Source organism: Leopardus geoffroyi, chromosome E2 (genome assembly GCF_018350155.1).
Source record: "Leopardus geoffroyi isolate Oge1 chromosome E2, O.geoffroyi_Oge1_pat1.0, whole genome shotgun sequence".
Lineage (NCBI taxonomy): Eukaryota > Metazoa > Chordata > Mammalia > Carnivora > Felidae > Leopardus > Leopardus geoffroyi.
Window position 1 is genome coordinate 31,493,266 of NC_059335.1, and position 18,877 is coordinate 31,512,142.

Consider the following 18,877-nt stretch of genomic DNA (forward strand, 5'->3'; position numbering starts at 1 on the left):
ACGAACCATGCAGTGAGTGAACAAACACCTCTGAGCCGCTTTGTAGCAAACCACACGTCATCACAAGACCGGTCGCGAAAGCTGTGGCAAGGCCTTTGCAGTAACCTCAGAAGAGAGCCTCCTTTGGGAGACCGCTCAGCATCGTGCAGCGGGAGGTTGGGCCAGATAAGTGTCCACCCCATTTGTCTCAGGATATGGTTGCCCAGTCATGAGCATGTTACAATGAAAATTATACAGAAAATATTATGACTGGTAATGTGTATATACATTTCTGTGGAGTGCAAAATACAAAGTGTTACCAGCAAACTCTACTAACAGCCAGGTTAGAAATACAGTCCCTTGGCATCACAGTCTCCTAACACTTTTTAAATGAAGTACCTTTCCCAAGTCACTTGAAGACTATCGGTTTAATTTCACTCTACCGAAGGTTCAGTTCCATTGGCTTCGTTTACGGGAGCCTCCTGCAACACTGGTATCTTCTTCATTTAACAGCAGGTCTGTCCTCTCTGTAGGACGACATCCTTTCAGAACTATCCCTTGATGTGAGAGGAGAAGCAGTAGAATTTTCATATAATGGTGTCAAGTAGGTGGAAAATAAAGTGTATTCTCCAGAAAACCTACCATTCATTCTGCATCTGTCAAAGATTGATAAAAGCCCTGGCATGTTGGCAATTTATATCTACGATGCCTTTCCAGCTGCTTATTAAACTATATAATTGTCATTTAGGTGACGGAATCTTTTGTAGACCTCAAGAAATATATTAGGTGGCCAGACAACTATTAATATAATTGCATGACTGCATACTCCCTGGCAAAACTTTCATGGGATTAAACAACAAAAAAAATTCTAACATACCTGAAAATCTGCCGACGGCAGTTCCAGATCATTGTGTGATATCTGATGTTTTACATGTACCTGTCCAGAACGGAAAGTAAACTTGCTTGTTCGGCAGAATGAGTTAATAGTCCATTATTTAACGTTGAGTTCTTTCCCAGAGTTACTTGCTCTCGTTAAAGAAAAATTTAAGAAACACTCCGTGGTGTTTTTATGTGTCAGGCACTAGCCTAGTTACTTTATAAATAATTAGATCAGGCATTTACGATGGAGGACTTTTCCCTTGGATTTTTTTTTTTTGAGATAGTGACCAAATGAGCCAGTTTGAATGTATTATTTGTATTTATTGCATTAAAATCATAATTTTCTAGAGCCTTCAACAACATTTTAAATCAGATCTAAATTAGTACAGGAAGTTATATTGAAACATTTTAGAAAATTCAGGCTCATCAAAAAGAATCTCTTGGCAAATATAAGAAATGTCATGAAAATTAAGAATTTTTGAACACGACATTTTATCCTTGATTTTCTTTTTTCTAAAGTGTATTTATTTTGGTGGGGGAGGGGCAGAGAGAGAGAATCCCCAGTGGGCTCCACGCTGTCAGCACAGAGCCCGACACGGGGCTCAATCCCACGAACCGTGACATCATGACCTGAGCCGAGATCAAGAGTCAGACGCTTAACCGACAAAGCCAACTGGGTGCCCGTTCCTTGACTGTTCTAATTTAAAAGGTATTTTAGATTTATTTTGGCAAATCTGAAAAATATACAGATGTCTAAAGAAGAAAATTAAAATTATGTCCAGGTTCACCACTTAGAGATAACCACCATCAATTTGTGACCGTATTTTCCCCTAATTTTTTTTTCTGTATTTGCATGTCTACATTTGTTTTCTGTTAAAGCTCAGATCCTACTGTCTAAATATCTGGTTATTAAATTTCTTGTTTAATAGTATTTTGTTATGTACGTTTTTCACAAAACAGTACAGATTTTTTCCTAAAGTGTGTTACTTTAGTATTCCATCTTGTATGAATACACCATTTCACCTCTAATCCCCTGTTGGGCATTTGGTGGTTTTCAGCTTTTAATCATAAATAATAGTATGATGGATATCCTTATAGTCTTGGTACGTTTCTCTGATTCTTTCCCTATGATAAATTCTTAAAAGTAGGAAAACTGGATGGAAAGATATGAGCATATTAGGTTCTGGTAAATTTTGTCTAACTGGTCATAGCAAAGTTGTAATAGTTTGCATTCCTGATTGCAGACTATTAGAGTATTTGGTTTTGCCTCACCAGCAATGTGTATTACTATGATAAAATTGTGTTTTTTGCAAATTTGATAGGCAAAACTAAATTAAATATAATTTAATACAAATTATGTTAATTTGTATTTTTTTCTGACTTTGGGGGCAGTTCAATATTTTTCTGTATTGAAGAGCCTTTTCCATTAATTTATGTGATTTTCTTTATTGATATATATATATATATCAATATATGTAGATAGATAGTTGTATGTGTATATATACATATATTTAAATTTGAAAGATTATTTAAGAATATTGTCCATTTTTTGCCAAATAGATGGCAAATAGTTTTTTCCAGTTAGTGTTTGCCTTTTTATTTTATAATTCTTTTCATGTAGAATTTAAAAAATGTTGCATATTCAAATGTATCCACCTTTTATTTTTTTATTTTTATTTTTTTTAAGTTTATTTATTTTGAGAGAGAGAGAGAGAGCGAGAGGGGGAGAGGGACAGAGAGAGAGGGAGAGAGAGAATCCCAAGCAGGCTCTATGCTGCCAGTGCAGAGCCTGACATGGGGCTTGAACTAATGAACCATGAGATCATGATCTGAGCCAAAACCAAGAGTCTGACCGAGCCACCCAGGCGCCCCCAAATGTATCCATCTTTTAAAAGCTGCTTATTGATGAGCTGTGTATATGTACAATTTACATACCATACAATTCACCTTTTAAGATTATACAGTTCAGTAATTTTTGGTAAATTGGCAGAGTTGTGCAACTATCACCATGGTAGTTTTAGAACATTTCCAGAATGCCCAGAAGGTCCCTCCTGCCTTTTGCAGTCAGCCTTCTTTTCCACTCCTAGCTCAGACCCCCACTTATCTGCTTTCTATCAGTCTCAGACCTTTTCTTCTTTTACTCTTAGAAACAAGTCTTAAGCACTTATATTTGAGCCAGCCGAGGGCTTGGAGATAAAGTGGAGAATAAAGCCACTACCGTGTCGTTCTTCTGGGAGATTCAGGCTTGCAGGAGAGATTTTAAACAAATAATCCAGTGAAGACAGAAATGGGCAGAAAACATGAATAGACACTTCTCTAAAGAAGACATCCAGATGGCCAACAGGCACATGAAAAGATGCTCAACGTTGCTCCTCATCAGGGAAATACAAATCAAAACCACACTCACATACCACCTCACGCCAGTCAGAGTGGCTAAAATGAACAAATCAGGAGACTATAGATGCTGGAGAGGAGGTGGAGATATGGGAACCCTCTTGCACTGTTGGTGGGAATGCAAACTGGTGCAGCCGCTCTGGAAAACAGTGTGGAGGGTCCTCAAAAAATTAAAAATAGATCTACCCTATGACCCAGCAATAGCACTGCTAGGAATATACCCAAGGGATACAGGAGGGCTGATGCATCGGGGCACTTGTACCCCAATGTTTATAGCAGCACTCTCAACAATAGCCAAATTATGGAAAGAGCCTAAATGTCCATCAACTGATGAATGGATAAAGAAATTGTGGTTTATATACACAATGGAATACTACTTGGCAATGAGAAAGAGTGAAATCTGGCCCTTTGTAGCAACGTGGATGGAACTGGAGAGTGTGATGCTAAGTGAAATAAGTCAGACAGAGAAAGACAGATACCATATGTTTTCATTCTTACGTGGATCCTGAGAAACTTTACAGAAGACCATGGGGGAGGGGAAGGAAAAAAAAAACAGAGAGGGAGGGAGCCAAACCATAAGAGACTCTTAAAAACCGAGAACAAACTGAGGGTTGATGGGGGGTGGGAGGGAGGGGAAAGTGGGTGATGGGCATGGGGGGGGCACCTGTTGGGATGAGCACTGGCTGTTGTATGGAAACCAATTTTCCAATAAATTTCATATTAAAAAAATAAAATAGTAGTTGAAATAAATAAGTAGTTACGGATTGGCACGTGCTGTGAAAGCAGAAAGAGAAGTGTAATGAAGGGGAACGGGGATATGTACGTGAGGGTGGAAGGATTCTTTAGAAAGTGGCCTGGAGGATGAGAAGGTCCTGGAAGGTATAGATTTGGGGGAACGGGCCTGTCCAAAGGGGGTTGCTGAATGCTGGCCCCTTGAGACCTGTAGGAAAAGAGGCAGATGTGGTTAAAGGGGAAAGGCAGATGAGAGATCAGTGCAAAATTTGGGGGGGGGGGGGACACTTTCCCACGTCATTTGTACTGTTTTATTTTTGGGATGCTTTTTTTTTTTTTTTTTTTCCAACGTTTATTTATTTTTGGGACAGAGAGAGACAGAGCATGAACGGGGGAGGGGCAGAGAGAGAGGGAGACACAGAATCGGAAACAGGCTCCAGGCTCTGAGCCATCAGCCCAGAGCCTGACGCGGGGCTCGAACTCACGGACCGCGATATCGTGACCTGGCTGAAGTCGGACGCTTAACCGACTGCGCCACCCAGGCGCCCCGGGATGCTTTTTTTAATGTCAAGGTATTTACATGTGATACGCATATGGTTGTGTGAGTTTCCCAGGTCTTTAGAATTATTATTCTCCTGTGTTAAATGCCTCTTCTGTAGTCTCCAGCCCCACTGTCTATTTGAGCAATGGCAGCTGTAGGTAGATGTAGATGTGTGTTTGTGTATTATTTCCAGCCTTCCTCCTCTCCCAGTCCCAGAGTGGGTGTGTTCCCAAATAAAGTTCTTGGGAATTCTCTTATTTTGTTTCATATCTTATACTGAGGATTGTTTAGAAGAACCCCAGAACTGTTAAGACAGTGTAGAGAAATTTCCTTCTGAACCACTGCTGTTGGTTAGATGTGCTTCTAACATACCGAGTGTTTGGGGACTTGCTCAGAGGATAATTAGTTTCGTGATAAAATTAGAGTGACTGCTCTTGGCTCCAGAATATTCTGTTGTTGCTTACTAGCTTACATTGCTCCCTTCACGAGCTGCATGAACAGAAAGTATGAGATTTCTCTGCTTCTTTTGCAAATGGAATAAGTGAGTATAGAAACTGTAAATCCTAAATGCATCCCTGACAGTCTCGATGGCAATTCACAGTGGTGTGCCCCATAAGTCTGCTCTTTGTCAACTTTAAGTTTATGATCCCCGCCTCAGATAGGCCCTCTGAGAAGCAGGTCCCTTCCTAGTAAGGTCATTTTTCCGTATGCAGACTTGACTAATTCATTTTTCTTCCGCATACTTCCTCAGACTTCCTCCATACCTTCTGTTCCCTGCATTCTGGATTAGGCAGAATAGGCTAGATAATGCTGTAGTGACAAACAACCCTCAAATCTCAGTGGCTTCCCCCAACAATACTTCTTATTCACTTTACATATCATTTGTGGGTTGGCAAAGAGTCACTACCCATTAAAGTAGTAACTCAGAGATCCAAGCAGCCACTAGCTGGTTACTGTGCCAGAAAGAATGTTCTAGAGGGTCTGGCACTGGCAGTGAAGTGCTCCAGGCTGGAAGTGGCAGCCAGCATTTTTCACTGGGCAGAAATCGTGACATGTTTCATCCAGCATGAGGCAGGCTAGGAAGTATAAGTTCACGTGGGCCCCAAATCCTGGATGATAGGGGAGAAATCCAGAACTATTTGGCAAACAACCCAAATGACCGGCACACATTCTTAGCTAGTGATTTGTTTGGCATTTTCACTGTGAAAATTGGAAGTGCTCCCCTGTCTCCCCCCCACAAAAAAATCCCGAAACTTAGTCATTTGCGTATTATCAAGTTTATGGCCCTATCTGAATTTACATCTTTCTCCCAGTTTATTCCGATATAGGAAATATCTTTCCTCTGATCCAAATGTTTTCTGACCACATACTCCTGTCCATAATGCATTTCAAGCATACACAGTGGTATCCTACTAAATGTTTAAGAATTGATTGTCTGAAGGGGCGCCTGGGTGGCTCAGTCGGTTGGGCATCCGACTTCGGCTTAGGTCATGATCCCACGGTTTGTGAGTTCCAGCCCCATGTCGGGCTCTGTGCCGACAGCTCAGAGCCTGCAGCCTGCTTCGGATTCTGTGTCTCCCTCTCTCTGCCCCTCCCCTGCTCATGCTCTGTCTCTCTCTCTGTCTTTCAGAAATAAATATTAAAAATTAAAAAAAAAAAAAAAAAGAATTGGCTGTCTGGGAAAACAAAACGAAACAAAACCAAAAAAAAACCTTCAGCGTTGACTCAGTGTTTCCTGATTTCTGTGGCGTAAATACTTCACCATGGCCAATTTCAAGCTACCAGGGCGGCATTACTGAACACACAGTTGGGAGGAGATGTATGCAAGAGTAGGCTTTCCGAAGAGGGACATGAAATGACTCCAGCCCTGGGAGGAGGACGAAGGTCTAGATTCGGATAGGGCTGTAAACTTGATAATATGCAAATGACTAAGTCTCAGGGAGTTTTTTGGCAGTTACTCATAAAGTAGACGTAAGTACTACTTGTATATGGTGCCTTTTTCATCACAGGACTCATATTAAACGTGTGTATATGTGTCCATCTATCACACGTATGTGGACACATATTTTGGTGCAGCTCGGTTTTTGTTTTTTTCAGGTTAAAAATAAAACAGTGTCACCATCTTCTCCCCACCAACTCCAGTGGGTTGCCCCCCAGGGTACGTTCACACGCCTCACCTGGGAGGCTCCTGCCCTAGACACCCAAGGCCTTTGCTCCTGTAGTTCGTCACCCTGTGTTGTGCAGCAGCATCCTTCTCCTCTCGTTTTGTTCCCGGGAGTATCCTCACGAGCCCTGGTTGTACCCTCCCGTCTTCCAGTCCGGAAGGTTGGTGCCTCGGGCGGTATCGCCCTTCATCAGCCGCTGTGTTTTTCTGTTCCCCTCCGTAGCACGACCCCTGAGACAGACCTTCATACGTGCCACCTGCTTTCATGTCACCACCAGCCAACTCTCTTCGGACTCTTATCGCCAGCACCCTGTAGAGATTGCTCACGTCACGGGCATCGATGATGGCCGTGCTGCCGCATCTAGGGGGTACTTTCTGGCCTCATCTTGCTTGGCCCCCCGGGGGCGGCTGCCTATGCCATCCTTCTTGAAATGCTCCTCTCTTCTGACTTCTGCAGTAATACCCTCTCCTGGTTTTCTCCCCCAAAAGTCTCTTTTGCTCCTTTGCTCTGTGGCTCAGGCAATGGCTGCGGGCCCCCTTCTGTATTTGTGCTGTTGCCTTGAGAGAGCTCATCCATTTCCAGGTGTTTCAAAACCAAAGATGTGCCAGGAGCGCCTCCCGCTCTTGATTTTGGCTCAGGTCATGATCCCAGGGTCGTGGGATTGAGCCCCCTGTCGGGCTCTGCACTGAGTGTGGAGCCTGCTTGAGATTCTCTCTCTCTCTTGCTGCCCCCCTTTCCCCACTCGCGCACACACTCTCTCTCTCAAATAAAAAAAAATCAAAAATTAAAACCATTAAAAAACAACAGCAACAAAGGTGTGCCGACAAATGCCACCTGGATTTCCCTAGCTCCACTTGCCCCTCTGAGCTCTGGGTGGGTCTGTGCAGTTGTCCCCTTGCTATTTTTACCTCAAGATTTCGTAGGTATCTTTTTTTAGAAAACGAATTTTTAATTTTATTTTTTATTTTTTTTAATTTACATCCAAGTTAGTTAGCATATAGTGCAAGAATGACTTCAGGAGTAGATTCCTTAATGCCCCTTCCCCATTGAGCCCATCCCCCCCTCCCACAACCCCTCCAGTAACCCTCAGTTTGTTCTCCATATTTATGAGTCTCTTCTGTTTTGTCCCCCTCCCTGTTTTTATATTATTTTTGTTTTCCTTCCCTTATGTTCATCGGTTTTGTCTCTTAAAGTCCTCATATGAGTGAAGTCGTATGATATTTGTCTTTCTCTGACTGGCTAATTTCACTCAACATAATACCCTCCAGTTCCATCCACGTAGTTGCAAATGGCAAGATTTCATTCTTTTTGATTGCCGAATAATACTCCATTGCATATATGTACCACATCTTTATCCATTCGTCCATCGATGGACATTTGGGCTCTTTCCATACTTTGGCTATTGTTGATAGTGCTTCTATAAACACGGCGGTGCATGTGTCCCTTCTAAACAGCACACCTGTATCCCATGGATAAATGCCTAGTAGTGCAATTGCTGGGTCGTAGGGTAGTTCTCTTTTTAGTTTTTTGAGGAAACTCCATACTGTTTTCTGGAGTGGCTGCACCAGCTTGTATTCCCAAAGTATTTGAAGGTATCTTAATGGCTACGGCTCCAAAATAGAGCTCCTCATTCCTTCCAATTCTTCCACCTACTATTCCTGTTTTGTCCCAGTCTTTCTTATTTAAAACAAAAAATGGTAAGTTGTTTATTTAGTCATTAAATCCAGGAATCTACCAGTCGCCTGTAATTGCTTTCCTTTCTTCGCCCCTCACATCTAATCCATAAGCACTTCCTTTTGCTCTGCCTATAAAGTATGTATTTTACCTGTCCATTTGTCTCTGTCTCTAATTCAGACCATCATCTCTTTCCCCTGGGATGGCTGTGATAGCACCTAATAGAATTTCCGCTTTCACATTTACCTCTTTCCAATCCATGCCCGATATTTTAACTAAGAGTGATTTTTATAAAAGGTCAATCAAATTACTCTTCTCCCCTTGAGCCCTCCAGTGCACTTTGAGTAAGTCCCGGTTCCCTACTTTGACCTCCTAGGCTTCCTGTGGTCCAGCCTCTGCCTTCCCTTCAACCTCACCACGTCACTCTGCTTTGGCTCTTTGGCTCAAGTAAAACTTGCCGCCATTTTGTCTCGAGATTGGGCTGGTGTCCTCAGCGCCAGTGTAGTTTTTGGTCTCTTCCCCGGGAAGCTCTCTCCCCAGCTTGTCACATGGCTGACGCGGCCTTTTCCTGAAGATCACAGCTTAAATGCCAGCTCTTTAGAGAGTCTTTCCTCATCTAATGATATCCCAGTGGTTTGTTTCTGTCCTAGTACTTAATGCATTTTGAGATTGCTTTTCCTTATTTATTACCTGATCTGCTAGAAAACTCTGTGAGGGCAGGAACCTTATCTCTGTCTCATGTGCTCTGTAGACACATAATGAATGAGAAAATGTATGGAGGAATAAGTGGTCTCACCCTGTTTATCATATAAATGGTAATTATTAAATGAAGACATAGAAGAAATGTGTTTCAAAACTGGTTAGCAGTACAGTAGTGGGAAGGTACCGATCAGATTAAACTTTACAGGGGTAAATGTAAAATCCTGTGCTTTGGTTAAAAAAAAGTTCATTGCATTGTGTAGAATCCGGGATCTCTGGTTTGTCACCCGTTCATAAATCCTAGAAGCCAGAAGTGGTGGCTGACAGGGTAATGAAGTCCTCTACTGCATCAATAAATCCATGCATTTCCATATTAGAGGAAGGATTATCCTACAGTATTCTCTCCCAGTGACCCCAGTGGAATTATTACAGCTTTCTGAATCACAGTAGAATACCTCATTTATTCACTCATTCATTCAACATTTACTGGATCCATTCTGGGCACTAGTATTATAGTTGTAAACAAAAGTCTCATGGTTCTAGTGTTCATGGGACTTGTTATCTAATTCCCAACGAGAAGTGATTTCTCTTTCAGTGACAGTACTAAAGCAGAAACCAGTTTGGCACTTGTTGGGAAGCAAGGCAGTCTCGTCTGCCCTGGAACCAGACTCTGGAGCCTAGGCCTTCAAATCCCAGCTCCAACACGTATCAGCTACGTGACTTTGGGCAAGTGTTTAAAATGTCTCTGTGCTTCTGGATTCTCATCTAAAAACTGGAGATAATAACGGTGCTGCCACATAATGTTGCGAGCAGCAAATGAGTTACTGTGTATACATGATTTAGAATAGTACTGAGCATTTAGCTGGCACTTAAATAGGTGTTAAAGCGGTTAATTAATAAAATCATGTTGTCTGGAGGGCCAAAGGTTGGAAGACAGGTTGAGGGCAGGGAGAAGTGACCGTAGAGGGACCCTGGGAGATCAAAGCACAAATTATTATCCTAGTACTTTATTTATATTAACGATTGATTGTTTTGAGCTTGGGCTTGTAGAAGCTAAAATCCAGACTGGACAGCCGATGGTAACTGTTTTATTTAGTCTTCCGCTTGAGGCTGGAGAGATGTGAATCCTGTTTAGAAAGGCCACCCGCTACCTTGTGTTGTTTTTCCTCCTGATGCTGCCGACAAAGAAACAGACTTCTGGAAATGATAAAATCATAGCTCTCCATGAACACGTATTTTTGCTTTGGTTTTGTTTTAGTGGCAGCTGAAATATCCTAAACTAATTCTCCGCGAAGCCGGCAGCGTCCCCGAGGAGCTCCATAAAGAAGTTCAAGAAGCCTTCCTCACACTGCACAAGCATGGCTGCTTCTTTCGGGACCTGGTTAGGATCCAGGGCAAAGATTTGCTCACTCCGGTATCTCGCATCCTCATCGGAAACCCAGGCTGCACCTACAAGTACCTGAACACCAGGCTCTTTACGGTACCCTGGCCAGTGAAGGGTGCTAGTACGAGATACGAGGAGGCTGAAATAGCGGCTGCTTGTCAGACCTTCCTCAGGCTCAATGACTACCTGCAGATAGAGACCATCCAGGCTCTGGAAGAACTCGCCTGCAAAGAGAAGTCGAATATCGATGCCGTGCCAGTGTGTATAGGGCCAGACTTCCCCCGGGTCGGTATGGGGTCCTTCGATGGGCAGGATGAGGTGGACTTTAAGAACAGAGCGGCATACAACGTCACTTTGTTGAATTTCATGGATCCCCAGAAAATGCCATACCTGAAAGAAGAGCCTTACTTTGGCATGGGGAAAATGGCCGTGAGCTGGCATCACGATGAAAACCTCGTGGAGCGCTCAGCGGTGGCGGTGTATAGTTATAGCTGTGAAGGTACAGTCTGCCCTGTGAAGTCGCAGCTCTGAGTGTAACACGACCAGGGTTGTGTAGGCCCTGGAGGTGTGCGCGCGTGCGCGTGTGTGCGCGTGCGCGTGTGTGTGCGTGCGTCTGTGTGTACACGGTGTTGCCTGCCCTCTTGAGGTTTGCCGCACCCATGTCTCCGCAGAACATACCTCTTTCTCGTCTCGGGGCGCTGCCCAACTCTTTGTTACACGGGACGCAGATGGAGTATTTTCGCGTGTAAGCACCACTGTCATTCCGTCTTTCTCATGCCCAGGAGAACAGATCTTGGTTTCATACAGCCAACCTCCTTTCTCTAAAGCTCAGAGTAGACGGTACAGTTGCTATAATTAACTTGCTGATAAAGGGCTGGGAAAACAAAAATCTGTCAAATCTTTCCCGGTTCCCACAGGTGCACGCTGCCCGTCTTGCCAAACTCCTTTATTGTGGTTGACATCACTGTCTTGATGGGAGTGATTTGTCAAACATGGACTTGTCTTGGCTTCATACAGATTTGACTACTGTCCTTCCTTGCCGGAAGCGGTTGGAGTAGGTTCTGTAAGCAGACGGTCCTCTATTTTTAGGAGACTCTCCAGTCCCCTATAAGCGCTGCTGCAGTTCGAGTCCTAAAAGGGGTGCTGTGGGTGAACTTGTTCTTGCAGTTTCCGAAACCTGGTCCCCTTGGAACAGAGACCCTAGGCTACCTTTTCTCGGCCTACTGGAACTTTCCTTCCTGTGTTGTTCAGTTGCTCTGGGTGCAGGGTCTCCGCTGTTTTTCAGCACAGGCTCCTAAGACAATTGGGCAGATCCAGGATGGCGTGACCACGCTGACTTTGTTCTTTGCCTGATCATTTGACAGAGGGGTACAAGATGCGGTATTAACCCTGTTGTCTATCTCTTCGACCTGTTTACTGGAAGATGCTTGCAAGAGCAGAGTTCTAGATGTCCCATCAGGGAAAGACCTGGAACTTTTAAGGGTCAGTGCTTTCTGAAAACGATTTTTTTAATTGGATGTCGTTATCGCTGTATGCTTTTCGTTTACTAACATGGCCGTTTTTGGAAAAGGGATCTTAAAAGGACGTTCTCGTGGTTCTCTTCACATTTCTTCCCATTTCCCAATCTCAAACACTGCCTGGGGGTGGCTAAGACATTTTCCAACTTTTACCTTACGTCTTCAGCCCGGAACAAGGAACTAGTTGAGCATTTGGAAATTTTAGCAGTTTCTCTGGCATCGTAAATAATGATGCTGACCTCAGAAAATTGCTTCAAGGGGATTTGATGCTGTCCTAATGGAAGGAATGGAGATCCTCTGATCTTTAATAAGGCGTTGTCAAGGATTTAAGAATGATCACATCCAAGAACTCTGATGTGAAGGAACAATGGAGTTTGTTAGTTTCCTTCTTAAGGAGGCAACTCTCTAAAATTGAGGCAGTGGTATGTGATAGCTCAGGCTGCTACAAAGGTGTCTTTGTGTTCCCACCTCCTCTCAGCCCCACAGTTTTAATAGTCCTTTTGTGCTCCCAGAGCGTGGGTGATCAAGTCTTTTTTGAAGCCTAGAATGTCGTTCAGAAAGGAATTTAAATTTTTAATGAGTAGTTTCTGTGGTCGGGAGTAGTTAAGACTGATAAAGTATACAGGTCTACATAAACATATGAAGGTTTAGCCTTGCAACTGACTGTTGTCTGGAGGAGGGAAGTGCAGAGTTCAAATCCGTAAGAGCAGAGGGATTCCTTTGTTCTCTTAGCCCCCCGAGAATCCCAGAGCTCTCATGATTATAACAGCAGCAACACCAGGAGCTCTCATTTATTGAGCACCTACTGTGTGCTGGGCATCGGTATAAGCATTTGACATGTATTGACCCACTTTATTCCCGTAACAACCCTGTGAACCAAGTGCTGCTGTTCTCCTCATTTTACGGATGGGGAAACTGAGGCACGGGAGGACGATTAACTTTTCCACGGTTGTACAGCTATTAGTGAGCAAAGGTGGGATTTGAACGCAGACATTCTGGCTTCAGAGTCCTAACAGTGAAGGCCAAGTGCCTTATGAGCAGATATTTTCTACCCTTGCAGTACAGCTCCCTCTGGGATTTGGGTTTCTAAAGTGTCCAGCTCTGGAAAAGTGAAGGGAATATTCCACTTGCTCCTCCTCGCAGGTCCTGTATCCTCTCCTCTTCTTCCCGCCACCTCACTTCTCTCCCCCCACCGCGACATCCGCTATAGCTTCCTACACATGCTCTCAGGTGATTGGAATGCATTAGATAAGCTTATTCTATGAAATGGAACCTCTCTCTAGGTCTCCGGCTGTGGTGTTGGGTCAGATGGCTTACAAAGCATGTGCCTTGAACCTGGTGGATGCATTTCTTCCAGACGACTTTTTCCAGGTGACAAGGGATATGTTTACTTCCCTGGTCTCCTTGTAATCCTGCCAGAAGTATGGTAAGGGCGGACTTAAAGAGAGCCACTTGGGTTAAAATCACGACTAGGGTTAGAAAAGGCTTTAAGGGAGTGAAGAGAAAGGAAATTTCAGCCAACTGTCCTGTTTTCTGGATCCTTGAACACGTTTGTCAAGCAGCTGCTCAAGGAGGTTCAGTTAACTGTTCTAGACACTGCAGAGGATGCGGAAGTAAATCAAATGCTCTTCTTGTGTTGAAAAGATGGGTGAAATAAAGTGTGCCCTTGTGCTTATAATTACGAAATGAGGAAACGTCAGGTCTGGAAGAGACTTTTGAAGTCACCTAGTTCAAGTGTCTCATTTTATACATGAAGACACTGAGGCAGGGAGAATGGCAGTGACTGGTCCAAGGTCACATAGCTACTTAGTGATAAGAGAGTGTTTCATGCCATAGGAGCTCCTGCAAATGCATTAGGAGTTCAGAACAGAAGTGATTACTTCCTGCTGAAAATTAAATTCAGGTGCAGCTTAAGATCCTTCAGGACTTTGTTCTCAATGCCTTTTCCTAGAGAAATCTTCATGTGGATTTATAATGAACCAGTCATGCCTCTTTGGTTTATTTCTGTGAGTAGAGGTCATCGAGAAGTAATTTGTATAGGGTACGTGTAATTATATGATAAATTCATTGGCTTCACAAGCAGTCCTAGTTAATAGATATCCCCAGTAAGAAGATTGAAATGGTACAATATTTAATCAGGAATGGCTTCAGGGAATCATGTGTAAATAGGCAGAGTATTTGATTTTCCTATGCTAGCTTTGCTGGCAATTGCTTGTTACTCCTAGATACACACACACACACACACACACACACACACATTTTAGCAGGGAAGGCATTAACAATCTATTGTTTAATTGTTCTCCGACGGGAATACCTTCAAAAAGATCAGGTAAATAATTATTTGTTACTGTTTTTGGTCATTTGGAAGGAAACATTTTCTGCAGCGTTGTCTTTATAAAAAAAATTCTTAAGAATTTTATTTTATTTATTAAAAAAAATTCTTTTAGTGTTTTTTTTTTTTTTTTTTTTTTTTTTGAAAAAGAGAGAAACAGAGCCAAGTGGGGGAGAGGAAGTGAGAGAGGGAGACACAGCATCCCAAGCAGGCTTCAGGCTCTGAGCTGTCAGCACAGAGCCTGATGTGGGGCTCAGACCCACAGACTGCAAGATCATGACCTGAACTTCACCGACTGGGCCACCCAGGCACCCCAAGAATTTTAACTCATGCTACGTATTGCAGATTCCTATTTTCCAGATTCCTGGGAAGGAAAGGTGAGGAAGAAAAGGAAGAGAGACCAGTCCATGATTCCTGTTGAGTATGTGGTAGACTAGAAAGCAGGGACTTTGTCTAAGATAATACTTATCTTAGAATTCTAGGATTCCCACTCATGTCTTTGACTAGGAAAAACTGAATTCACTTAAGGATGGAAATTGGTTGCCATGATTCTCTCTTTTTTTAAAGATGTTATTTTTAAATAATCTGTACACCCAACGTGGGGCTTGAACTCACAACCCCAAGATCAAGAGTCACCTGCTCCACCAAATGAGCCAGCCTGTCCCCCCATGTTGCTGTAATTCTTTTTTTTTTTTTTTAATTTTTTTTTTCAACGTTTTTATTTATTTTTGGGACAGAGAGAGACAGAGCATGAACGGGGGAGGGGCAGAGAGAGGGAGACACAGAATCGGAAACAGGCTCCAGGCTCTGAGCCATCAGCCCAGAGCCTGACGCGGGGCTCGAACTCCCGGACCACGAGATCGTGACCTGGCTGAAGTCGGACGCTTAACCGACTGCGCCACCCAGGCGCCCCATGTTGCTGTAATTCTTAAATCTTTACTTTTAAACGAGTAGTTTTGTCTTCCTTAGCTTGTCTTTGGGAGCATGAAAGACTAGACTGTAATTGAAGCTAGGAGCTTGGGAGCATTCCTAATTTTTTTAAATGTTAGGATTTTTCTTTCTTGAGAGAGAGATCGTGAGCATACAAGCAGGGGAGGGGTAGAGAATCCTAAGCAGGCTCCACCCTCAGCGAGAAGCCTGACCTGGGGCTCCATGCCACCAGCCCGGGATCATGACCTGAGCTGAAATCAAGAGTCAGATGCTCAACCAACTGAGCCACCCATGTGCCCCCCAAATGCTATGATATTTAATGTTTGTCTTAGTCTTCCCCCATTCCTATCTGAGATCTCAAAGCTCATTTGACTTTGTTTGTTTCATTGTATCATGCCATGTTTGTTAGTTTTGTTGTTGTTGTTGTTTTTAAATAGGTTTCGCGCCCAGCACGGAGCCCAGTGTGGGGCTTGAGCTCGACCCTGAGATCAAGACCTGCGCTGAGATCGAGTCAGCCACTTAGCTGCCTGAGCCATCCAGGCACCCCTGTTGTTAGTTAGTTTTGAAGTCACTTCTACCGCTCAGTAAAACTTTTTTGGTCTAGCAAGTCCTATTTTTTAAAATCCCCATGGAATTATTTATGCACTTAACAGTAAGCATCTACTGTTTGCCAACCACTTTTCTAGATGCCGAGCATCTAAGCATGAACAAAAATCCCTGCCCTCGTGGAGCTTATATTTTAGCAAAGAGAGACAGAAAACGAACAAGAAGTTTGTACAGGGGTGAGGCACAGGTATACCGTTTTAAATAGGCTTCCTTCAGAAGGTCACATTTGAGCCAAGGCTGGAAGGAGTGAGCGGGAGAACAGCCTGGGTAGAGGGAATATTGAAGGCCTAGAGATGGAACCCGATGTTGGGATATTTCAGAAGCAGCAAGTTCAGACGCAGTAGTGGAGTGAGAGAAGAGGGAGAGTAACAGCCGTGAAGACAGAGAGGAAAGACGAGGAGCCGAGAGTGGGCAGCAGCTAATACGGATGTAATACTGTAATACGAGGTAGCGGGCTTGTACACAGTGTGGCAGGAGATGGGAGCCATTGTGGGTTTGAGTCAAAGAAGGGAGGTGGCACTGGAAGCAGCAGAAAGAGACTATTGCAGTAATCCAGATTAGAGAAGGGGGGCCGGTTTAGAAGAGGCAGAGGTAATCCAGATTGGAGAAGGGGGGCCGGTTTAGAAGAGGCAGAGGTAGTCCAGATTGGAGAAGGGGGGCCGGATTAGAAGAGGCAGAGGTAATCCAGATTGGAGAAGGGGGGCCGGATTAGAAGAGGCAGAGGTAATCCAGATTGGAGAAGGGGGGCCGGTTTAGAAGAGGAAGAGGTAATCCAGATTAGAGAAGGGGGGCCGGTTTAGAAGAGGCAGAGGTAATCCAGATTGGAGAAGAGGGGCCGGATTAGAAGAGGCAGAGGTAATCCAGATTGGAGAAGGGGGGCCGGATTAGAAGAGGCAGAGGTAATCCAGATTGGAGAAGGGGGGCCGGATTAGAAGAGGCAGAGGTAATCCAGATTGGAGAAGGGGGGCCGGTTTAGAAGAGGAAGAGGTAATCCAGATTAGAGAAGGGGGGCCGGTTTAGAAGAGGCAGAGGTAATCCAGATTGGAGAAGAGGGGCCGGATTAGAAGAGGCAGAGGTAATCCAGATTAGAGAAGGGGGGCCGGTTTAGAAGAGGCAGAGGTAATCCAGATTGGAGAAGAGGGGCCGGATTAGAAGAGGCAGAGGTAATCCAGATTGGAGAAGGGGGGCCAGATTAGAAGAGGCAGAGGTAATCCAGATTAGAGAAGGGGGGCCGGTTTAGAAGAGGCAGAGGTAGTCCAGATTGGAGAAGAGGGGCCGGATTAGAAGAGGCAGAGGTAATCCAGATTGGAGAAGGGGGGCCGGATTAGAAGAGGCAGAGGTAATCCAGATTGGAGAAGAGGGGCCGGATTAGAAGAGGCAGAGGTAATCCAGATTGGAGAAGGGGGGCCGGATTAGAAGAGGCAGAGGTAATCCAGATTGGAGAAGAGGGGCCGGATTAGAAGAGGCAGAGGTAATCCAGATTGGAGAAGGGGGGCCGGATTAGAAGAGGCAGAGGTAATCCAGATTGGAGAAGGGGGGCCGGTTTAGAAGAGGCAGAGGTAGTCCAGATTGGAGAAGAGGGGCCGGATTAGAAGAGGCAGAGGTAGTCCAGATTGGAGAAGGGGGGCCGGATTAGAAGAGGCAGAGGTAATCCAGATTAGAGAAGGGGGGCCGGTTTAGAAGAGGCAGAGGTAGTCCAGATTGGAGAAGAGGGGCCGGATTAGAAGAGGCAGAGGTAATCCAGATTGGAGAAGGGGGGCCGGATTAGAAGAGGCAGAGGTAATCCAGATTGGAGAAGAGGGGCCGGATTAGAAGAGGCAGAGGTAATCCAGATTGGAGAAGGGGGGCCGGATTAGAAGAGGCAGAGGTAATCCAGATTGGAGAAGGGGGGCCGGATTAGAAGAGGCAGAGGTAATCCAGATTGGAGAAGGGGGGCCGGATTAGAAGAGGCAGAGGTAATCCAGATTGGAGAAGAGGGGCCGGATTAGAAGAGGCAGAGGTAATCCAGATTGGAGAAGGGGGGCCGGATTAGAAGAGGCAGAGGTAATCCAGATTGGAGAAGGGGGGCCGGATTAGAAGAGGCAGAGGTAAGGAGAGGTGTTTGTATGATGGCACCCATCTTTTCCCTGGAGAAAAGGGGCAGTGTTCAGTGCCGGTGAGAAAAGAGGACCAGCAGTGACATCTCCTAATTGTCAAGAGAAGACCAGCCAACAAAAATGGCTGATTTTTGCCCCCTTCCCTCAGTAGTTTTATTGAGGCATCATTTACATACAACAAACTGCACATACTTAAAGTTTACCTTCGTAGGAGTTTTAACACACCTGTGAAACCATGACCACACTCAAGATAGTGAATTTTCTGCAGAAGCTTCCTCGATCCCTGATGATTAATGACGTTGAGCTTTGTTTCATGTGCTACTTGGCTATTCGTGTATCTTCTTTTGAGACATGTCTCTTCAAGGGTTTTTTTTGCCCATTTTGAATTGAGTTGTTGTTTTAGTTGTTGAGTTTTAGGAGCTCTTTATAGGTTGTGGATGTTAACTTCTTAACAGATAAGTGATTTGCAAATACCTTCCCCAAGAATGGCTGAGTTTTTTTTTTGTTTTTTTTTTAATTTTTTTTTTTCAACGTTTATTTATTTTTTTTGGGACAGAGAGAGACAGAGCATGAACGGGGGAGGGGCAGAGAGAGAGGGAGACACAGACTCGGAAACAGGCTCCAGGCTCTGAGCCATCAGCCCAGAGCCCGACGCGGGGCTCGAACTCACGGACCGCGAGATCGTGACCTGGCTGAAGTCGGACGCTTAACCAACTGCGCCACCCAAGCGCCCCAAGAATGGCTGAGTTTTTAATGATGTATTCATGTGATGTGCAGGGAATAAGAGGACAGGTTAGAGTGGAACAAGTTTTATTGTCTAAGACAATTTAATTCTGTATTACTGAATGACATCATTTATATTAGCACCTCAGAAATGCTTCCTTCCGGTGTATTTTCCCCCTTGAGTAGTAACCACTGTCCTGCCTTCCAGGGCCATACATTAATTTTG

At 44.3% G+C, this 18,877-nt stretch overlaps 1 protein-coding gene across 5 annotated transcripts in view; it reads left to right on the plus strand.

The window, feature by feature from the left end:
- FTO (FTO alpha-ketoglutarate dependent dioxygenase) overlaps positions 1-18,877 on the plus strand; it is a 393,904-nt gene that overhangs the window by 118,307 nt on the left and 256,720 nt on the right. For all 5 annotated transcript variants that reach the window (XR_006702654.1, XM_045442778.1, XM_045442779.1 and 2 more), the window contains exon 3: positions 10,322-10,946. Coding sequence is in view for 4 of the 5 variants with exons in the window: in XM_045442778.1 (XP_045298734.1) it covers positions 10,322-10,946 (625 nt within the window). In the remaining variant the exon portion in view is untranslated. The remainder of the gene's footprint in view (positions 1-10,321; positions 10,947-18,877) is intronic.